The sequence below is a fragment of the Phalangium opilio genome, unplaced genomic scaffold (assembly GCF_054372755.1).
Source record: "Phalangium opilio isolate 3A_F unplaced genomic scaffold, DU_Popi_V2 ptg000024l_1, whole genome shotgun sequence".
NCBI classification, from domain to species: Eukaryota; Metazoa; Arthropoda; class Arachnida; order Opiliones; family Phalangiidae; genus Phalangium; species Phalangium opilio.
Window position 1 is genome coordinate 10,812,432 of NW_028324155.1, and position 22,646 is coordinate 10,835,077.

The 22,646-nt window shown below is 37.7% G+C and overlaps 1 protein-coding gene across 1 annotated transcript; it reads right to left on the minus strand.

The window, feature by feature from the left end:
• Nucleotides 1-6,205: 6,205 nt before the first annotated feature.
• LOC149692870 (uncharacterized) lies at nucleotides 6,206-7,782 on the minus strand. Its single transcript, XM_089868798.1, has 3 exons — nucleotides 7,411-7,782; nucleotides 6,611-7,318; nucleotides 6,206-6,565 (listed from the first exon to the last, which is right to left on the minus strand). The coding sequence occupies exons 1-3, from the start codon at nucleotides 7,780-7,782 to the stop codon at nucleotides 6,206-6,208; spliced, it is 1,440 nt and encodes a 479-aa protein (XP_089724924.1).
• Between the last annotated feature and the right edge of the window lie 14,864 nt (nucleotides 7,783-22,646).

The following is a 22,646-nucleotide window of genomic DNA, read 5'->3' on the forward strand; positions in this document are numbered from 1 at the left end:
AAGAAAATTCCAAAGATATTTCCCAAGAAAACTCCAAAGATATTTCCCAAGAAAATTCCAAAGATATTTCCCAAGAAAATTCCAAAGATATTTCCCAAGAAAACTCCAAAGATATTTCCCAAGAAAATTCCAAAGATATTTCCAAAGTAATTTCCAAAGAAAAAGGGGCCAATATTCCCCAATTTTCTAAAGAACGCCTTAAGGATTTCCAAAGAAATTTCCCAAGGAATTTTCTTAAGAGTTCTTAAGAAGATTTTTGTAAGGGGTGGAAGGTAGCTACACGTACGCGTTTAGGGGATGCTTAAACTCTCTAATGTGTCACCATTTACCTATGAGGGGTTTCCGATGGTTGCAGCCATGTGAAGATTTCACCAGAGAAGTTATTCTTAACCATCCCGACGATGACCCTCAGGGTTTCATTCTAGAGGTGGATCTTGAATACCCGGACAGTTTACACGTAGAGCATAATTGTCTCCCCCTCGCCCCTGAAAGACGTGTTGTTACCGCCGGCGAACTATCTCCATATTCAATAGATCAATTGAACAAACTAAAACTGAAAATTAAAGATAGTCTTCCCAAACTAGTCCCCTCGCTTTATAACAGAGAAAAATACGTGCTCCATTACCGAAATCTAAAGTTCTACCTCGCTAAAGGTATGAAATTAGGGAAGGTTCACCGTATTCTCACGTTTGAACAAGGGGCTTGGTTAAAACCCTTTATCGAGTTTAACACGGAGAAGCGGAAGATGGCCGCTAACGCGTTCGAAAAGGATTTCTTCAAACTATGCAACAACTCTGTGTTCGGGAAGACGATGGAGAATCTACGTAACCGCATAAATTTCGACCTTGTGCAAACCCGGGAGATGGCAATCAAGAAGGCGAGTTCTCCGGCATTCGAAAGGTTTACAGTTTTCAAGAACGACCTAGTTGGAATTCACCAACTGAAGAAATCCTTAACCTTGGACCGACCCATTTATACGGGCTTCACCATTTTAGACTTGTCTAAACTGGTTATGTACGATTTCCATTACAACACCGTGAGAGCTAAATATGGGGAAGCCGCCAAGCTTCTCTTCACAGACACAGATTCCCTGACCTACCAAATCTTCACCGACGATCTGCCCCGAGACTTTGCCGAAAACAAGGAGATGTACGACTTTTCCGATTACCCTCGAGACCATCCCTTGTTCAGCGAGGAGAACAAGAAGGTTCTCGGCAAGTTCAAAGACGAGCTTAATGGAGTACCGATTCAGGAGTTCTGCGGACTCCGTCCGAAGATGTACTCCATCTTGTCGTCGAAAGGGGAAAAGAAGACGGCGAAGGGAATTTGTCGTCGTGTGGTTAAGAAGAAGATTCGTCATGCCGACTACAAGGAATGTCTACTTCACCGTAAACTCACCGTGGAAGAGATGAAAAGAATTGTGAGTTTGAAACATTAACTGTTTTCCGTCACCCAAAAGAAACTCGCATTGAACCCGTGCGATGACAAGCGATACATCATCGACGGTGTGTCTACTTACTCGTTAGGACATTTTAAAATTAGGGATCTATAAAAGCGAGTTTTCCTCCGTGGCATAGCTCGGTTTCTCGCTATATGTAAATTATTTTTTCAAATATCTTAGAACTGTTAACTTTAATATCTTAGAATTGTATAACTTTTTAAAAAATATCTTTCGTGTAAATTTGTATATGTAAATATGTATAAACTTGCTATTTTTTTATAATATATATATATAATAAAAAAAATAGCAAGTTTATACATATTTACATATACAAATTTACACGAAAGATATTTTTTAAAAAGTTATACAATTCTAAGATATTAAAGTTAACAGTTCTAAGATATTTGAAAAAATAATTTACATATAGCGAGAAACCGAGCTATGCCACGGTAGTACAGGAAAAATAGGTTTTAACCCTGAACAAATTGAAACAAAGCTGAAAATTTCAGATCTTATAGATTTTTGGGCGCTCTTTAACGTGGTGTGGTCTCCCACACTCTCCCATTGGAGGAATTTCCGCCATATTGGAAAATGGCGGACAAAATCGAGAAAACGTTTAATAACTCCGGTTCTACTTAACCGATTAACACGTAATTAGGCTTCAATTGTACATCACCTTCAAACACATAATTCACCTTCTAAGATAATTTGTCTTAAAACTAACCGGAAGTTCACAATCTGACCCTGAAGACTAGCCTCATATAAAAAATGGGGATTTAAAGCATTTATGGTTTCTATTTTCAGAATACATTTCCAAAATTATACATATAGTTCCTATTACTGACAAATTTTGTTTCTTTTCTTACAAGTAGTGGTCGGCGTTTGGACAAGATAATCCACAGAATTTTGGTTAATCAGTTATCCATGGATAATAATCAGATAATTATTCGTGATTACATTGCATTAAGCATAGACTTCTCGTGGATAATTTCAAATTATGGATAAAGATAAAACAAACAGATATTATCCTATCCAAATGCCGACCACTACTTACAAGAGCTCTAATGTATAGTACGGGAGAGGGTAAACAGTAGTGTTCGTACGGGGTAAAAATTTAATCGGGGTCGGGGGCAGGTTATCCCCGAAAAAAACAAGTCGGGGTCGGGGTCGGGGTAAGACATCGCATGCTGAAAAATTTTGGAAAAATGATAAAAAAATCGTTAAATTTCTGGGTGTTTGGAAAGAAGCTTTATTAATATACAAATTCGAACTGTAAAAAAGCCCAATAAATTCCGACTTTCCGAGCTACGCAGCTACGATTCCCACGAAAGACCACTGCCATTACAAAAGACGGGGGAGGGCCGCCGACTTTGGAATTTTGGTGACTGTTTTTACTGTATTTTGTTTGTTGTTAGTTACCCCCTTGCCCTTTTTTCATAAAGGAGAAGCGGAGCACTTATTTGAGGCGAATGAGATGATTGTTTTTGGCGCAGGACAAAAAATAATTTGCTAAAGTAACCTAACCAAAATCTAACCCCGAAAAAAACCCCGACTACATTTTACATGTTAGGTACCGGGGTCGGGGTCGGGGGAAAAAGTCGGGGATCCCCGGTTTTCGGGGTCGGGGTCGGGGTCCCCGTACGAACACTAGTAAACAGCCTTTGTACCATCATAAAACTTAACGTTTTAATATATACCATTGTTCGCCCACACTTGTCAATACGGCTAAAGTCGAGTTAAAGCGTGTGAAACAAAGTTGACATAACCAAGTGTATACTTTAAATGAAGATTATGGAATTGAGCTTTTGAATTAGCTTCTCTTCCACCAACAAGTGCGGCAGCAAAGCAGCATTCAAATCACCAAGTTCAAACGTGGCTTGGAAGCAGCCTAAATGCTAGAGAATGGCGTTGGAGACAGGTAGGATCTGAACTCAAACCAATCGTTATCACTCTACAACCTGCTCCAGCTGAGCTTCTGCAGATGATCCCTCGTAAATGCAAGGAAGTCTGTGACTTGAAATGTGAATGCCTTAAATCTGGTCCACTCTGTTCTTCAATTTGTAGACAATGCAAGGGAGTATCTTTTTCAAATGAACATAGAGATTTTGAGGCTCAACCTCAAGAAGAGGACTATGATTAAACTTAAGCTTAACCAAAATTGATAAATATACTAATATACAAGTTGGTAAATAAAAATAAACCTCTCCGATACGAGACGCAATTAAGAGGCTATTCTTAAATAATTAAGAAAATATTATTGATATTAATTACATTAGTCGTCAGTAGTTTAACGTAATTCTACTGAAGTCGTTTTAAGAAACTTAATTCCAAAAATAATTTTAAACATAGCTATTGTTGACGTTTGAATTCTAGCGTATGCCTCTTTAATAATTTTTGGAAATTTAGGGTATATAAGGCGATTGATTCACAATAAATGATAAGAAATCCGCAATTGCATGAACCTATGGTTGAAGCCCTGCAATTGGGAGTCTAGACGTTTCTTGTAACCCTAACTTCTTGATCCTAACGTTGGGAGTAGAAGCCAAAAATTACTGCGAACACGTTTGCTCCGATTTGCCAACTGCGGACGCGGTGACCGACAAACAGACCCCCCCACACACACACGTCCAGTATAATACCTCTCCGTGACGTCATCGTCACTTAAAGTTGTAAAAATATAATGGGAATATTATATATTAGGTTTAAAACCCTCTTTGCTTTTATTTCGCATGAAACCGTTTCGAAATTCTCAAAAATTAGATTTGCCTTACCTTCCGGGCTGTATTGTGAACTTCCGGTTAGTTGTAGGAAAACATATCTTTAGGATGAATTATGTGTTTGAAAGAAATCTACAATTGAAGCCAAATAACTTGTTAGTCGGGTTAGTGGAACCAGAGTTATTAAACCTTTTCTCGATTTTGGAAATGTATTCTGAATATAGAAACCATAAAATGCTTTGAATCCCCATTTTTTATATGAGGCTAATCTTCAGAGTCAGATTGTGAACTTCCGGTTAGTTTTAGGACAAAATATCTTAGGAGGTGAATTATGTGTTTGAAGGTGATGTACAATTGAAGCCTAATAACGTGTTAATCGGTTAAGTAGAACCGGAGTTATTAAACGTTTTCTCGAATTTGTCCGCCATTTTCCAATATGGCGGAAATTCCTCCAATGGGAGAGTGTGGGAGACAACACCACGTTAAAGAGCGCCCAAAAATCTATAAGATCTGAAATTTTCAGCTTTGTTTCAATTTGTTCCGGGTTCCCTCTATTTTTGGGCTAAAATGACTGTACTACGGAGGAAAACTCGCTTTTATAGATCCCTAATTTTAAAATGTCCTAACGAGTAAGTAGACACACCGTCGATGATGTATCGCTTGTCATCGCACGGGTTCAATGCGAGTTTCTTTTGGGTGACGGAAAACAGTTCATGTTTCAAACTCACAATTCTTTTCATCTCTTCCACGGTGAGTTTACGGTGAAGTAGACATTCCTTGTAGTCGGCATGACGAATCTTCTTCTTAACCACACGACGACAAATTCCCTTCGCCGTCTTCTTTTCCCCTTTCGACGACAAGATGGAGTACATCTTCGGACGGAGTCCGCAGAACTCCTGAATCGGTACTCCATTAAGCTCGTCTTTGAACTTGCCGAGAACCTTCTTGTTCTCCTCGCTGAACAAGGGATGGTCTCGAGGGTAATCGGAAAAGTCGTACATCTCCTTGTTTTCGGCAAAGTCTCGGGGCAGATCGTCGGTGAAGATTTGGTAGGTCAGGGAATCTGTGTCTGTGAAGAGAAGCTTGGCGGCTTCCCCATATTTAGCTCTCACGGTGTTGTAATGGAAATCGTACATAACCAGTTTAGACAAGTCTAAAATGGTGAAGCCCGTATAAATGGGTCGGTCCAAGGTTAAGGATTTCTTCAGTTGGTGAATTCCAACTAGGTCGTTCTTGAAAACTGTAAACCTTTCGAATGCCGGAGAACTCGCCTTCTTGATTGCCATCTCCCGGGTTTGCACAAGGTCGAAATTTATGCGGTTACGTAGATTCTCCATCGTCTTCCCGAACACAGAGTTGTTGCATAGTTTGAAGAAATCCTTTTCGAACGCGTTAGCGGCCATCTTCCGCTTCTCCGTGTTAAACTCGATAAAGGGTTTTAACCAAGCCCCTTGTTCAAACGTGAGAATACGGTGAACCTTCCCTAATTTCATACCTTTAGCGAGGTAGAACTTTAGATTTCGGTAATGGAGCACGTATTTTTCTCTGTTATAAAGCGAGGGGACTAGTTTGGAAAGACTATCTTTAATTTTCAGTTTTAGTTTGTTCAATTGATCTATTGAATATGGAGATAGTTCGCCGGCGGTAACAACACGTCTTTCAGGGGCGAGGGGGAGACAATTATGCTCTACGTGTAAACTGTCCGGGTATTCAAGATCCACCTCTAGAATGAAACCCTGAGGGTCATCGTCGGGATGGTTAAGAATAACTTCTCTGGTGAAATCTTCACATGGCTGCAACCATCGGAAACCCCTCATAGGTAAATGGTGACACATTAGAGAGTTTAAGCATCCCCTAAACGCGTACGTGTAGCTACCTTCCACAGTGCATTAGACCGATGCATTGTCAAAGGTGGCTACACGTACGCGTATAGGGGATGCTTAAACTCTCTATTACTGTTCCATAAAGATTGTTACAGTCCAGGTAAGTGATGTAGGAACTAGGTTTCGAAGCGTCGTAGGTTTCAGGAAGATGTTTGTTATTCGCCTCAGCCAACCTGTGGGTTATCAGAGAAACTCCTCCCCTTCTCGATAAATAGGTGCATATCAGGGTCTAAAAGAAGTTCTAATTTAACTCCAGTCATACGTAAAGCGCTCTGCCAAGCAAAACCGGGACCGGTAAAGGCGTGAGCGCAGTCTAATTTGTAATATTCCAAGCACATGGCTCGGAAGTTTTCAAATACGTCAGCCAAGAGTAAAACGTCGGTTTTGACGTATAAATCATGGTACTCGCCGAGGTTAGCGATCCTGAATTTTTCCCAAACTGTTTGGGCTTGGGAATAATCCTCGTCACTAACATTTTCATCGGTGAGCGAGTTGAAAAAAGCCTCCTTCGGTGGTAACTCCGTCTAGTCAAATTTCTCCTCGCGATCGAAATAGTCATACGGGTAGACTTGTTTCCTCAGTAAATGCTCCACTTCGTCCGGTTTGAAAACAGAGTTTAGGCATTTGAACTTGTCCGCACCTCCCTTGGCCAAGTTGGAAACGAGGGAGTCGAGCGAGGCTGGCATAAACCTGATAGAGTCTAGAAAGCGTAGATTTCCCAGAGAAAACGAAATGTAAGTCTCGGAATTCGTCGGGATACACTTAATTTCTTGATGTTTAAAGAGTCCGATTTTGTCCATTATCAAGTGGGCATCATAGCGGGATAGGTTATGCATGAACACCGGAACGAATTTCAATGTCTTCAACTTGAGGTTACAGGTATTATGAGCCGCTCCTCTGTAAGACCCATCTGAATGGTCGTGGTCCCGAACTTTGCAGTTATCATGGGTGAACGCCTTCCCGCATAGGTAGCAGACTTGGGCTGATACAAATTCCGTCATTTCCGAGTTTGTCAGGTTCATGGGTACGTTGGCTTTTATCTTCCCCTGGATGATTTCATCTTCACGAATAAGGTTTTGTAAAAACCTTTCCGCCGCGTCCATTCCTCTGTACGTCACTGGTTTTGACACTGAACCGTCTTGTCCAACGATGACGTAGCTGAACCCGCAGGCAACGTGTTGGGAGGTTTTCGTGGAAGAAGAGAGGGTAGCGTCCTGATCGCATCCCTGTATTTTACTTAAGATTGACTCGAAATCCGCGTAGATGACGAACTTCACCTAATGGAACAGAAAAATTGGAAACAAATTTAAGATTTTACATTATATGTTTCGGGACAGTTGCTCTCAATACTTAGATAAAAGTTACTTACTTTCTGTTGCCAGGCGATGTTTTTGAACTCCAGGATGGGTTCTTTTACTGGCATTTGGATTTTCTGCGGACCGTGTAGGCTACACTCTTTAACATGTTCTTCGTGTCTTTGGTCGAACCCAATACCGGAAAAACGGTGAAGGCAATAACGGCAGTAATAGGTCCTACCGTTATGTGCAGTGAACGATGACAAAAGACGGCTCAGATTGCGGATTAAACAGAAATGTCGACTCTCCCCCTGGGTTAGCAATAAAAGGTCTATTTGACGCGCTTCCTCCACCCTGTTCGAACTAACATAAAGGGGGAAGACCTCATTTTCGAAGCCAAATATATTAATTGAAAGGTTATTAACCCTTTCAAACTTTCCTAGCATCCTTTCATTTACACTGTAAAAAATTGTGGTGTCTAAATAGTGCCATAATGGTGTTAAAACAATGTGCACTATTTGCGCACCTTGACAAGGTGCGGAAATAGTACGAAAATGGTTCGATATTTTAAAAACACCATTAGCTTAAACGAATGGTGTAGAAATGGGTTTATAAAGCATAATTCTTTAAAAGGTGTGCAAATGATACCTTAATTATATAAAATAACCCCATTGAATACCCCATTAAATGGTGCTCAAATGGCATAGAATTAGTGCGATATTTTTTAAACACCATTCGCTTAAATAAACGGTGTGAATAAGGGTTGTAAAAGCCTCATTCATTAAAAGGCGCACAAATGATACCCAAACGATATAAAATAACACCTTCGCAAGGCCCATATAAAAGGTGTTCAAATAATGTGAAAATAGAGTTATGTTTTGAACACCATTGGCTTAAATAGAAGGTGTAAGTAAGGGCGGAAAGGTGCGCAATTGATATAAAATAACACCTTCGCAGGCCCTTAAAAAGATGTTGAAATAATGTGAAAATGGAGTTATCTTTTAAACACCTTTCGCTTAAATAGAAGGTCTAAGAAACGACTGAAGAAACCTCATCCTCGAAAAGGTGAGCAAGACTCATAAAAGATGGTGAAATAACGTGAAAATGGAGTTATGCACTCTAAATTAAGGTACCTAAAAAGTGTTGTAGTTGGGTAAAATTTATTCCGCAGTATTTGTACACCTTGACAATGTGTTGAAATTGTATGAAAATAGTGCGATATTTTACAAACACCATTAGCGAAAATGAATGGTGCAAAAAACGGATTCATAAAACATCATTCAATAAAAGTTGCTCAAATTATACACAAATGGATTAAAATAACACCTTCGATTATACCATTAAATGGTGTTAAAATAATACGAAAATACACCTTTGCAAACCCCTATTTACCCCATTTTAAGTCCTTAATTAGCCCATTCCAAGTCTATATTTACCCCATTTACACCATTGCAAACCCCTATTCACCTCATTTGAAGTCCATATTTACACCATTTCAAGTCTATAGTTACCCCATTTCAAGCCCTATTTACACCATTGCAAAATCCATATTTACACCATTGCAAAACCCATATTTATACCATTGCAAAACCCCTATTTACACCATTGCAAAACCCCTATTTACACCATTGCAAAACCCCTATTTACACCATTGCAAAACCCCTATTTACACCTTTTCAAGCCTTATTTACACCATTGCAAAACCCCTATTTACACCATTGCAAAACCCCTATTTACACCATTGCAAAACCCTATTTACACCATTGCAAAACCCCTATTTACACCATTGCAAAACCCTATTTACACCATTTCAAGCCTATATTTACCACATTTCAAGTCTATATTTACCCCATTTCTTGTCCTATTTTCACTATTGCAAAACCCCTATTTACCTCATTTCAATTCCTTATATTTACCCCTTTTTAAACCTATTTACGCCAATGAAAACTCCTATTTACCCAATTTCAAATCTATATTTACCCCATTTCAAACCCTATTTACACCATTTCAAAACCCCTATTTACACCATTGCAAAACCCCTATTTACACTATTGCAAAAACCCTATTCACACCATTGCAAAACCCCTATTTACACCTTTTCAAGCCTTATTTACACCATTGCAAAACCCCTATTTACACCATTGCAAAACCCTTATTAACCCCATTTAAAGTCCCTATTTACACCATTGCAAAACCCCTATTTACATCATTGCAAAACCCTTATTTACCCCATTTAAAGTCCCTATTTACCCCTTTTCCAGCCTTATTTACACCATTGCGAAACTCCTATTTACCCAATTTCAAATTTATCCCATTTAAAGTCCCTATTCACCCCCATTTCAACTCCATATCTACCCCATTTCAAGCCTATATTTACCACATATCAAGTCTATATTTACCCATTTCTTCACTATTGCAAAACCCCTATTTACCTCATTTCAATTCCTTATATTTACCCCATTTTAAACCTACTTACGACATTGAAAACTCCTATTTACCTCATTTCAAGTCCTTATTTATCCCATTTCAAATCTATATTTACCCCATTTCAAGTCTAAATGTAACCCATTTCAAGTCTAAATTTAGCCCATTTCAAGTGTATATTTACCTTATTTCAAGCCCTATTTACACCACTGCAAAACCCCTATTCACCTCTTTTCAAGTCTTTATTTACCCCATTTCTTGTCACTATTTGCCCATTTCAAACCCCTATTCACCCCATTTACTGGGATCATTATTGTCGTGTTCGGTGGGACTTCACTACCTTTCCTATTGTGTATATACACGTTGAAGGCTTTTCTATTATATCATGAGTTAATAATATGTTAGCTCCCTATAAGTTACTCAGGCTCCATAAGCGTAATGTATCCAGCGATTTCTTCTCATTTCGCCCGCGCGGGAAAAAATCAGAATGTTGCGCTCTCTCTTGTCGAAAAAAAAAATCCCGCTCGTACGGCTGGCTCCTCGACCTCGAGTCACCGGCTGCTTTTTCACCAAGGGAGTGTTGTTTTAGTCGTGAATGTTTATGTTTTAACAATTTAACATTAAATCATGGCCTTTGTGTCAGTGTTGAGACAAAAAATTGCAGGAACTCAATGCAATTTACCGATATTGATCAAGAATGCTAAAGATAAGAGTTGTTATTGTGGCTGGAAACCAGAAAATTATACAACTGAGCTAAATCCAATCCACTGATCTCTTCACTGTTTTCTTAACCGAGGCTACTGAGCGAAATATTCGGCTGCTTAAATAGCTCCGATATCATTGGCTAGCTTCCACTACACGCGCTTCCGGGGAAAAACCAGAAGGAAGAGTAAATAAGATTTTCGTTCACGTGGCGGCCGCAGAGCGGCGCATACAATTGGGAAGCCGGCGGCGCGGGAGAAAACGCTGGAGTGTAAAAATGAATTGCCTGAGTAACTTATAGGGGGCTAACATATTATTAACTCATGATTATATCAAGCTCGAATTAACACGACTATAAGTTAATGCCGTTAAAATTATCCAAATGATCTCTCTTGGGTAACAACTAATGGAGTCAGATCGGTATTAATAAAGAGCACATGTTACTTTTTAAAGCAACACCTTTCTTTCTTAGGCATTAAACTAGATTCCCACTCGACCGAAAAAACCGGCGGAAATCACACAGCCAACGGTAAAAATTTTAACTTACGCTGGCGTCCGGCGGTAGACCGTTCAAACTACGACTGAATTTCCAGTTTGGCGGTAGATATTTTTGGGTCACGTGACAGATTTGAGTTGTTTCCTCAACATCTATTTCACACTCTTTGTCCCCTTGTCGCTTGTATCGTACTAGAAGGGATATTTTCTAGCTTCCTCAGTAAACTTTTCCTTATTAACATCTTATCTGGGAGTCGATTATTTTAAAATCGGCAACGATTTAGTGAATATCCCCTCGACTTGCTTTTAATATTACTTATCTGCGATTGCCAAGTCACGATATTTTTGATACGAACAAAGATGTATAATAATGATAGAGTCAAAGAATATTGGTTATTAATTAGGAAAAGGACTTAATTTATAACATAATTGTTCAATTGGCGATTGAATGAGAACAAAGGCAGACTTGGCTCTACATGGGATCTCAGAACGTTTTACGGCGGAGAGGGCACGAAGCGAGGCTTGGCCCATTTTTGTACATGTTAATGTTTTTCATAGGATCTCTTTTTACTTCCGTTAATTTAATTTTTCTTTCTTGGTGTTATGTTTCCGTTAAGCCTTGGTCAACCACAAAAATGGCGGCTATCAATCGATCTCGCGTGTGCGTGCGCTCTTGAAATTTATGACGTTGTCAGTGGGATAATTTCATTGGCTGAGATACCGGCGTAACGCCGAACACGACCGAAAAAATATAACACAACTTACGCCCGACCGAACGGAAATTCCGTCGGTCGAACCTCTTTCTGCCGGGTTTCCGTCGTCTTTTCCGTGGAGTGGGAATCTAGCTTCATAAAAGCGGGCCTATTCGAAAAAAATGCTCCATTACTTTAGGTTCTTGAACAATAACGCTATATTTATTAAGGATTTTGAAGAATAAGCATCTTCCTTTTCCAAAATATTGCTTGTTTTATAGATCAGATTAGGGTTAGGAAAGGCATAGGTTAGTTTTGCTTAGGCGTCTTTGAGAGCTACGGTTCCTAAATTAAGCATTTGACCTCGTGATAATAAGCGTATGCATATATTCATATCCTATAAATGCTAAAAATTGAAAAACCATTTCAATGATAATAAACATTTTATCGGTGACAGCGTTTAAAAATGAAATGTTTTTAGAGGAACTATGTTACGTTAGAAAATAGATTTTGGGTACTCATTCTATGTTCAAACTTCATTACAGTGTTACATAATGCATATGACTAAAATATAACAATTTGTTAATCGCTTTATCAAGGTACATTTCGCCGATTTGAAAATATTTCGTTCTTCTAAACTCTAAATTTTGCTTAATATTTAAAAAAATGCATGGAATTATTGCTCATTTTACCTAACCACTCAATCTTCATTAGATAATCAGATTATCTCGGGTATAGAGTCTTCGTGTTCCCGAGAATTACTCTGTTTCCATCGTGAACTTTTAATCATAATATACCGAATCCAAAACCGCCAAATTGCGGGGTTTTTCAGCCGAAGGGAAGACAATCTGTTAATTGCCGTAGTAAAATCAACTTGGAATGGGGTGAACAGGGGCTTGAAATTGTTAAAAGGGGACTTGAAATGGAGTAAATAGGGGTTTGAAACGGTGTAAATATGGGTTTGAAATGGTGTAAATATGGATTTGAAATGGAGTAAATTGGGGTTTGAAATGGAGTAAATTGGGGTTTGAAATGGAGTAAATTGAGGTGTGAAATGGATTAAATATGGCTTTTAAATGGAGTAAATAGGGCTTTGAAATGGAGTAAATAGGGCTTGGAAATGGAATAAATAGGGGTTTTGAAATGGAGTAAATAGGGGTTTGAAATGGAGTAAATAGGGCTTGGAAATGGAATAAATAGGGGTTTGAAATGGAGTAAATAGCCGCTTGGAAATGGAGTAAATAGGGCTTTGAAATGGAGTAAATAGGGCTTTGAAATGGAGTAAATAGGGCTTTGAAATGGAATAAATAGGGGTTTGAAATGGAGTAAATAGGGCTTTGAAATGGAGTAAATAGGGCATTGAAACGGAGTAAATAGGGGTTTGAAATGGAGTAAATAGGGGTTTGAAATGGAGTAAATAGGGCTTGGAAATGGAATAAATAGGGGTTTGAAATGGAGTAAATAGGGGTTTGAAATGGAGTAAATAGGGCTTGGAAATGGAATAAATAGGGGTTTGAAATGGAGTAAATAGCCGCTTGGAAATGGAGTAAATAGGGCTTTGAAATGGAGTAAATAGGGCTTTGAAATGGAGTAAATAGGGCTTTGAAATGGAGTAAATAGAGCTTTGAAATGGAGTAAATTGGGCTTTGAAATGGAGTAAATAGCTAGGGCTTTGAAATGTAGTAAATAGCTAGGGCTTTGAAATGTAGTAAATAGGGCTTTGAAATGGAGTAAATAGCTAGGGCTTTGAAATGGAGTAAATAGGGCTTTGAAATGGATTAAATAGGGCTTTGAAATTGATTAAATAGGGCTTTGAAATGGATTAAATAGGGCTTTGAAATGGAGTAAATAGGGCTCTGAAATGGAGTCAATAGGGCTTTGAAATGGAGTGAACAGAGACTTGAAATGGTGTATTAATGACTTTGTTTTACACCTTAAACGTGGTGCTAAATATAGAAAAAATATTTAACACCTTCACTTCATTTGGTGTAGTAATGTGATATACGTGGTGTAACTTTGCCTACATTTAACACCATTAAACTAAGAAGTAATATTAGAGTTCAAAAGATTTCCTGAAAAAGATGTTAAAAAGCACTATAAATGGTGCATAAATGCCTAATATTTCGTTCATACTTGCAAATAATATTTGTAAAAGGCGTGAATTTATCATAAAAATCATTGTTATCCTGGGATTATTGTAACTCTTGCTAAAGCTTATTCCCCGATGGTATTGTATTAAGCAACACCTAAAATTGGCATCAACTTAAGTTGATTAGTCCGAGTTGGTGTGTATATAGGTTCGTATCTTTCATCCACGAATTCCTACAATATTTGGACCATTTTTATCGTAATTCTCGATATTCAATCTACAAATAGAGCCCTTTTAAAAGGAATTTAAGCCGCCCAAAAATTAGCTGCAAAATTTTAAAGAAAAAATAGAATCGTTCACATTTACCAGTACCAACCCTAGTTTAATAAATATTATTCTGTAATTTAATTAAGATAAAGTTCTGTAGGTTAAGTTTAAAATGAACCTAATGAGTAAGTTACTGTAGTTTATTACTAGATTTATTTTATTCATAATAGGAATGCTATTTTATAAACAATAAAAAAAAAACCCGAAATTCTAAATTAGCTGGGGTCATCTTATAATGAATATAGTAATACTAATTCTTGTCACTAGACGTCGCACAAAAAGTATATGGCTGGAGCCATCTTGTTGTTTTTAAGAATTCTAACTTTGCGCGTCCCTTGAATGAAATTGTTGGAACTAACATGCAAGGCTTAACTAAGAACCTTAGGATTATCCATGATTAAGAATAATGTTTTCAATTTCAGTGCTTTTTAAATTTTGAGGGATTCTGATTTCTTTTAAACCTCGTTACCCATCGCATCACAAATAAACATTTCATTATCATTCGCTTTAGAAAAATGATTAGCCTCACTCTAATCGTTCCTTTTTAAAGTGTATGATTGGGATCACACTATTTTTGTAACTTTTAAACGGTTTTGAAACTTATTTATTTAATCTCTGATGTAAATTGGAGATAAAGAGTCGATAAAAATGATCAGCTTCATACCTGAATCTTGTCTTTGTTTCATGAAAGTCATAGCTATTCAACTAATAGAGTTAACTTACAATCACTAAAAGGAAAATTTTAGATGTCGATTTCTTCGAAGCGAAAACGTTGGAATTTGAAATCAAATCGTCATTGGTATCAATTTTTGATGAATGACCGGTCAAAAGTGTGCCAGTCAAATTGCCAGACCACGCCCAGGTCAGTACCATCGTCCCGAAAATCCAAACTGAAGGCAGAAATCTCTTCACTCCACGTTTTTCCAAAGATGTTACCGCTAAATTACATTGAATATATATCAAGGGAGGGCTTCCGATTAAGGAATAAATTGATATCTCGAACAAAATGTCTTGGCCAAATATATCGAAATAAATCTCTATATAAAACTTTTGATAACTGACACTTGTTTAATCATATAGTCAGATTTATTTGGTTCCGTGAATTTTTTTACGCTAAACTGATATCGGGAGATTTGACCTACTATCGTGGGGATATTGTCCCATCATAGGGCGGTTATGTCTCAGCACCCAGTTGACTTTGTCTGGGTGGCGGAGTTTGTCACAGAAGCTAATTATACATATCCAAGGTGACGTCTTTTTTAAATTCTTTACCTCAAATTATGAACGCCCGCTAAACTGTTCCCTAAGAAGAATGTCCGATAGTAAGGACAAAAATACGTGAAGCCTTCACATGAGCAGTTCCCTTATGAGCGGATTTCATAATAGCGGTCCTCATGACAACAGTTCTCTAAATAGCGATACCCGAAATGGCAGTTTACCCATTACAGCAATTACCGATACAGCGGTTCTCGTAAACGCGGCGTATCGTTTCAGCAGTTCTCGAAAGAGCGGAAAAAGAGATATGCGAAAAACCAGAAGTAAATGAACCGAAGTTATTAAAGAATGGATAATTAACCAAATACATTGGCCCCGTCGAGGGGGGTTGAAACATTGATGCATTTGTTCCCCATTTTCTACTGAGAAAGGTCGTGTAATGGTTGATGGGATACTATCTGACGCAAGCCTCTACACTGTAAAAAATAATGGTGCATTCTTACACCATATATGCTGTTTTTTTCGGTGCCAAAATTGACACCATTTAAGGTGTACATCTACACCATTTTCATGATAAATTCACGCCATTTACAAATATTATTTGCAAGTATGAACGAAATATTAGGCATTTATGCACCATTTATAGTGCTTTTTAACATCTTTTTCAGGAAATCTTTTGAACTCTAATATTACTACTTAGTTTAATGGTGTTAAATGTAGGCAAAGTTACGCCACGTATATCACATTACTACACCAAATGAAGTGAAGGTGTTAAATATTTTTTCTATATTTAGCACCACGTTTAAGGTGTAAAACAAAGCCATTAATACACCATTTCAAGTCTCTGTTCACTCCATTTCAAAGCCCTATTTACTCCATTTCAAAGCCCTATTTAATCCATTTCAAAGCCCAATTTACTCCATTTCAAAGCCCTATTTACACCATTTCAAAGCCCTATTTACTCCATTTCAAAGCCCTATTTACTCCATTTCCAAGCGGCTATTTTGTATTTTCTCCATTTCAAACCCCTATTTACACCATTTCAAAGCCCTATTTACTCCATTTCAAAGCCCTATTTACTCCATTTCCAAGCGGCTATTTTGTATTTACTGCATTTCAAACCCCTAATTACTCCATTTCAAAGCCCTATTTACTCCATTTCAAAGCCCTATTTACTCCATTTCCAAGCGGCTATTTTGTATTTTCTCCATTTCAAACCCCTATTTACACCATTTCAAAGCCCTATTTACTCCATTTCAAAGCCCTATTTACTCCATTTCCAAGCGGCTATTTTGTATTTACTGCATTTCAAACCCCTAATTACTCCATTTCAAACCCCTATTTACTCCATTTCAAACCCCTATTTACTCCATTTCAATGCCCTATTTACTCCATTTCAATGCCCTATTTACTCCATTTCAAACCCCTATTTACTCCATTTCAAACCCCTATTTACTCCATTTCAATGCCCTATTTACTCCATTTCAAACCCCTATTTACTCCATTTCAATGCCCTATTTACTCCATTTCAAAGCCCTATTTACTCCATTTCAATGCCCTATTTACTCCATTTCAAAGCCCTATTTACTCCATTTAAAAGCCATATTTACTCCATTTCAAACCCATATTTACACCATTTCAACCCCATATTTACGCCGTTCCAAACCCATATTTACACCATTTCAAACCCCTATTTTCACCGTTTCAAACCCCTTTTTTCACCGTTTCAAACCCATATTTACACCGTTTCAAACCCCTATTTTCACCGTTTCAAACCCCTATTTACTCCATTTCAAGTCCCATTTTAACAATTTCAAGCCCCTGTTCACCCCATTCCAAGTTGATTTTACTACGGCAATTAACAGATTGTCTTCCATTCGGCTGAAAAACCCCGCAATTTGGCGGATTTTGGATTCGGTATATTATGATTAAAAGTTCCCGATGGAAACAGAGTAATTCTCGGGAACACGAAGACTCTATACCCGAGATAATCTGATTATCTAATGAAAGTTGAGTGGTTAGGTAAAATGAGCAATAATTCCATGTATTTTTTTAAATATTAAGCAAAATTTAGAGTTTAGAAGAACGAAATATTTTCAAATCGAAGAAATGTACCTTGACAAAGCGATTAGCAAATTGTTATATTTAAGTCATATGCATTATGTAACACTGTAATGAAGTTTGAACATAGAATGAGTACCCAAAATCTATTTTCTAACGTAACATAGTTCCTCTAAAAAATATTTCATTTTTAAACGCTGTCACCGATAAAATGTTTATTATTGTTGAAATGGTTTTTCAATTTTTAGCATTTATAGGATATGAATATATGCATACGCTTATTATCACGAGGTCAAATACTTAATTTAGGAACCGCAGGTCTCAAAGACGCCTAAGCAAAACTAACCTATGCCTTTCCTAACCCTAATCTGATCTATAAAACAAGCAATATTTTGGAAAAGGAAGATGCTTATTCTTCAAAATCCTTTATAAATATATAGCGTTATTGTTCAAGGACCTAAAGAAATGGAGCATTTTTTCGAATAGGCCCGCTTTTATGAAGCTAGATTCCCACTCCACGGAAAAGACGACGGAAATCAGGCAGAAAGGGGTTCGACCGACGGAATTTCCGTTCGGTCGGGCGAAAGTTGTGTTCTATTTTTTCGGTCGTGTTCGGCGTTACGCCGGTATCTCAGCCAATGAAATTATCCCACTGACAACGTCATAAATTTCAAGAGAGCACGCACACGCGAGATCGATTGATAGCCGCCATTTTTTGTGGTTGACCAACGCTTATCGGAAACATACCACCAAGAAAGAAAAATAGAATTAACGGAAGTAAAAAGAGATAAGATGTTAATAAGGAAAAGTTTACTGAGGAAGCTAGAAAATATCCCTTCTAGTACGATCCAAGCGACAAGGGGACAAAGAGTGTGAAATAGATGTTGAGGAAACAACTCAAATCTGTCACGTGACCCAAAAATATCTACCGCCAAACTGAAAATTCAGTCGTAGTTTGAACGGTCTACCGCCGGACGCCAGCGTAAGTTAAAATTTTTACCGTTGGCTGTGTGATTTCCGCCGGTTTTTTTCGGTCGAGTGGGAATCTAGTTTAATGCCTAAGAAAGAAAGGTGTTGCTTTAAAAAGTAACGTGTGCTCTTTATTAATACCGATCTGACTCCATTAGTTGTTACCCAAGAGAGATCATTTGGATAATTTTAACGGCATTAACTTATAGTCGTGTTAATTCGAGCTTGATATAATAGAAAAGCCTTCAACGTGTATATACACAATAGGAAAGGTAGTGAAGTCCCACCGAACACGACAATAATGATCCCAGTAAATGGGGTGAATAGGGGTTTGAAATGGGCAAATAGTGACAAGAAATGGGGTAAATAAAGACTTGAAAAGAGGTGAATAGGGGTTTTGCAATGGTGTAAATAGGGCTTGAAATAAGCAGGGAGGGGAGATGCCGCGTGAATAGCGCGAGGTGTCTCTCTTTTGGGTGGGGGAAGTAAATTTCCCAGTCAACGGGGATAGTATCGCTCGGGCCACCGCGAGCTCTACTGCGCAAAATCCAAATTTTTTATCTCATGTAGCAACTATTCGTGATGTCACTTCGCGCATGCTCAATGATCCACCGAATGACCCAGGGAGAGAGAGAGAACATAGTATTTCATACCCCCGTTTTCAACCCCTTCCCGCTAGATACGAGTTCTGTTAGCATTAGGCGGCTTCTCCCTTTCCCTCCCTGAAATAAGGTAAATATACACTTGAAATGGGCTAAATTTAGACTTGAAATGGGGTAAATATAGATTTGAAATGGGATAAATAATTACTTGAAATGAGGTAAGTAGGAGTTTTCAATGGCGTAAATAGGTTTAAAATGGGGTAAATATAAGGAATTGAAATGAGGTAAATAGGGGTTTTGCAATAGTGAAAATAGGACTAGAAATGGGGTAAATATAGACTTGAAATGTGGTAAATATAGGCTTGAAATGGGGTAGATATGGAGTTGAAATGGGGTGAATAGGGACTTTAAATGGGATAATATAGATTTGAAATTGAGTAAATAGGAGTTTCGCAATGGTGTAAATAAGGCTGGAAAATAGGGACTTTAAATGGGCTAAATAAGGGTTTTGCAATGGTGTAAATAGGGGTTTTGCAATGGTGTAAATAGGGGTTTTGCAATGGTGTAAATAAGGGTTTTGCAATGGTGTAAATAGGGGTTTTGCAATGGTGTAAATAGGGGTTTTGCAATAGTGTAAATAGGGGTTTTGCAATGGTGTAAATAGGGGTTTTGCAATGGTGTAAATAGGGGTTTTGCAATGGTGTAAATAGGGGTTTTGCAATGGTGTTAATAGGGGTTTTGCAATGGTGTAAATTGGGGTTTTGCAATGGTGTAAATTGGGGTTTTGCAATAGTGTAAATAAGGGTTTTGCAATGGTGTAAAAAGAGGTTTTGCAATGGTATAAATACGGGTTTTGCAATGGTGTAAATAGGGATTTTGCAATGGTGATTAGGGCTTGAAATGGGGTAAATATGGACTTAAAATGAGGTGAATAGGGGCAAAAGTAAATAGATATCAAAAAGTTAATAGCTTTAAGTCAATCATACCTTCCCGCCTGCATGCAATGTAAAATGAGTATCGAGTATCACGTGGCTTGCTTGTAACCAATAGGATGTTCGCATGACGTCATAGAAGCGACAAGAGATATTGGAAAGCAGTACAAATTACTGAGCATCATGGGAGTAAATTTAGGGCAATATCATTGGTAGCCGCGCTTACGTGATGGAAAATGGCGCCGTAGTAGTGCGGGTAATTTCTGAATTATGGTAAATTATATTAAAATACTAAAGTCTAAAACTGTAATTAGTTTCATAATGCGGCGTAAAAAACGATTTTAGTTTCGCCTTCGGTATCGACCTAGAGCAATTTTTATCTGAAACCTAAGAATAACACCGCATACTCTTCCATCATGTTGCAAAGAAAAGTTTTCAAACGTCCTTGGCTCTTCCAACATTGTAGTATTGTTTTACGTTCATCTTTCTGTTTCACGAATTCGTCATAATCATATTCCTTATCCATTTTTCATATTACTATTTTATCACATTCATAGGCAATCACATGTAGTCTTCGCAGATTTTGTACTAGGCCTAGGCTATACTGTCACAGTCTCACAGCAGACAGCTGATTCAAATTACCTTTAGAACGCATGCGCGTCGATTAAACCTTCAACAACCAGCACTACTTTGTCTGAGCGGCACGACACTAGATACGTAAGGTACATGTCAAGTGGTTCGCTAGGTGCTACGCCATTTGTGCGCTGCCGCGGAATAAGAGCGGGAATCTCAACTTTCATAACGCGCCCATGCCGGGGAGATATTAACTTCTTGTTTATAATCTATTTACTTCTGATAGGGGTTTGCAATGGTGTAAATGGGGCTTGAAATGGGGTAAATATAGACTTGGAATGGGCTAATTAAGGACTTAAAATGGGGTAAATAGAGGTTTGCAAAGGTGTATTTTCGTATTATTTTAACACCATTTAATGGTATAATTGAAGGTGTTATTTTAATCCATTTATGTATAATTTGAGCAACTTTTATCGAATGTTGTTTTATGAATCGGTTTTTTGCACCATTCATCTTCGCTAATGGTGTTTGTAAAATATCGCACTATTTTCATACAATTTCAACACATTTTCAAGGGGTAAAAATACTGCGGAATAAATTTTACACCACTACAACACTTTTTAGGTACCTTAATTTAGCGTGCATAACTTCATTTTCACGTTATTTCACCATCTTTTATATGAGTCTTGCTCACCTTTTCGAGGATGAGGTTTCTTCAGTAGTTTTTTACACCTACTATTTAAGCGAAAGGTGTTTAAAAGATAACTACATTTTCACATTATTTCAACATCTTTTTAAGGGCCTGCGAAGGTGTTATTTTATATCAATTGCGCACCTTTTCGAGGATGAGGTTTTTTCCGCCCTTATTTACACCTTCTATTTTAGCCAATGGTGTTTAAAACATAACTCTATTTTCACATTATTTGAACACCTTTTATATGGGCCTTGCGAAGGTGTTATTTTATATCGTTTGGGTATCATTTGTGCGCCTTTTAATGAATGAGGCTTTTTCAACCCTTTTTCACACCGTTTATTTAAGCGAATGGTGTATAAAAAATATCGCACTAATTCTATGCCATTTGAGCACCATTTAATGGGGTATTCAATGGGGTTATTTTATATAATTAAGTTATCATTTGCACACCTTTTAAAGAATTATGCTTTATAAACCCATTTCTACACCATTCGTTTAAGCTAATGGTGTTTTTAAAATATCGAACCATTTTCGTACTATTTCCGCACCTTGTCAAGGTGCACAAATAGTGCACATTGTTTTAACATCATTATGGCACTATTTAGACACCACAATTTTTTACAGTGTAACGCCTAAAAAAAGAGGAAGACCCAGAAAAAGACCTGTTGAACGACAGAATCCTGATGAGGATATACCTAGTCAACCCATACCAAATGATGAAACCAAAGCTAAAATTAGAACGAATCATTCAATGGCAGAATTAACTGTAAAATATTTCCATGAGGTGAAAAATCTGAGGCCTAATATCATTACCCAAAACAGTAGTCATGATGAAGCTATGCTTTACAATGTGATAACATCTTCAACTCTGACATACTGCAAGATATTGACGAAGTATCCGGAAAAGCTTAATAAACCTGAAAACCTTACCAGTGGTAACGAGGAAGTAAACTACGCAATTCATAACTTCAAAGATGAAAGTGATTCAGCCCTCTACAAGCTTGGGGGTGGATGTTTAGGGGAGATATTGTCAAGGACTGCAAAATCTAGCGTTAACATTAAATATGCATTAAAGAAGCGAATAGCAGATCAGAAGCTCCAAAAAGTTGCTCTACTTATTAAAATGAACTCAATTGAAAAGGAAAGTCTTCCGATAGAACTACAAGTAAGAGATAACGGGAAAATGAGTTATCCCAAAACAAATTTCTTGGGTTTCATACGCACACTTAACCAAAATGTTCGGGAACATGCAAATAAAGCAGCTTTTATGAAATACGGGTCACAGATGATTAAAAAATGCTCAGCTGAATGTTTTAATTCTATAAATTGTCAAGAGCAAAAAGCGTTATTTCATGCTGCTTTACCCGAAGGATTTAATTGGGAACAACTGGACATTGATAATTTTTACAAAGAGTGGACAAGAAAAATGATCCATGCCAGAATTCAAGAGTTCATTTCAAGTACATGCAAAAAAAGGAAGGGTGGTCAAACACTCCGTGATCATCTTTACAGTTTTAAAGAAAAAACGGGGAAAG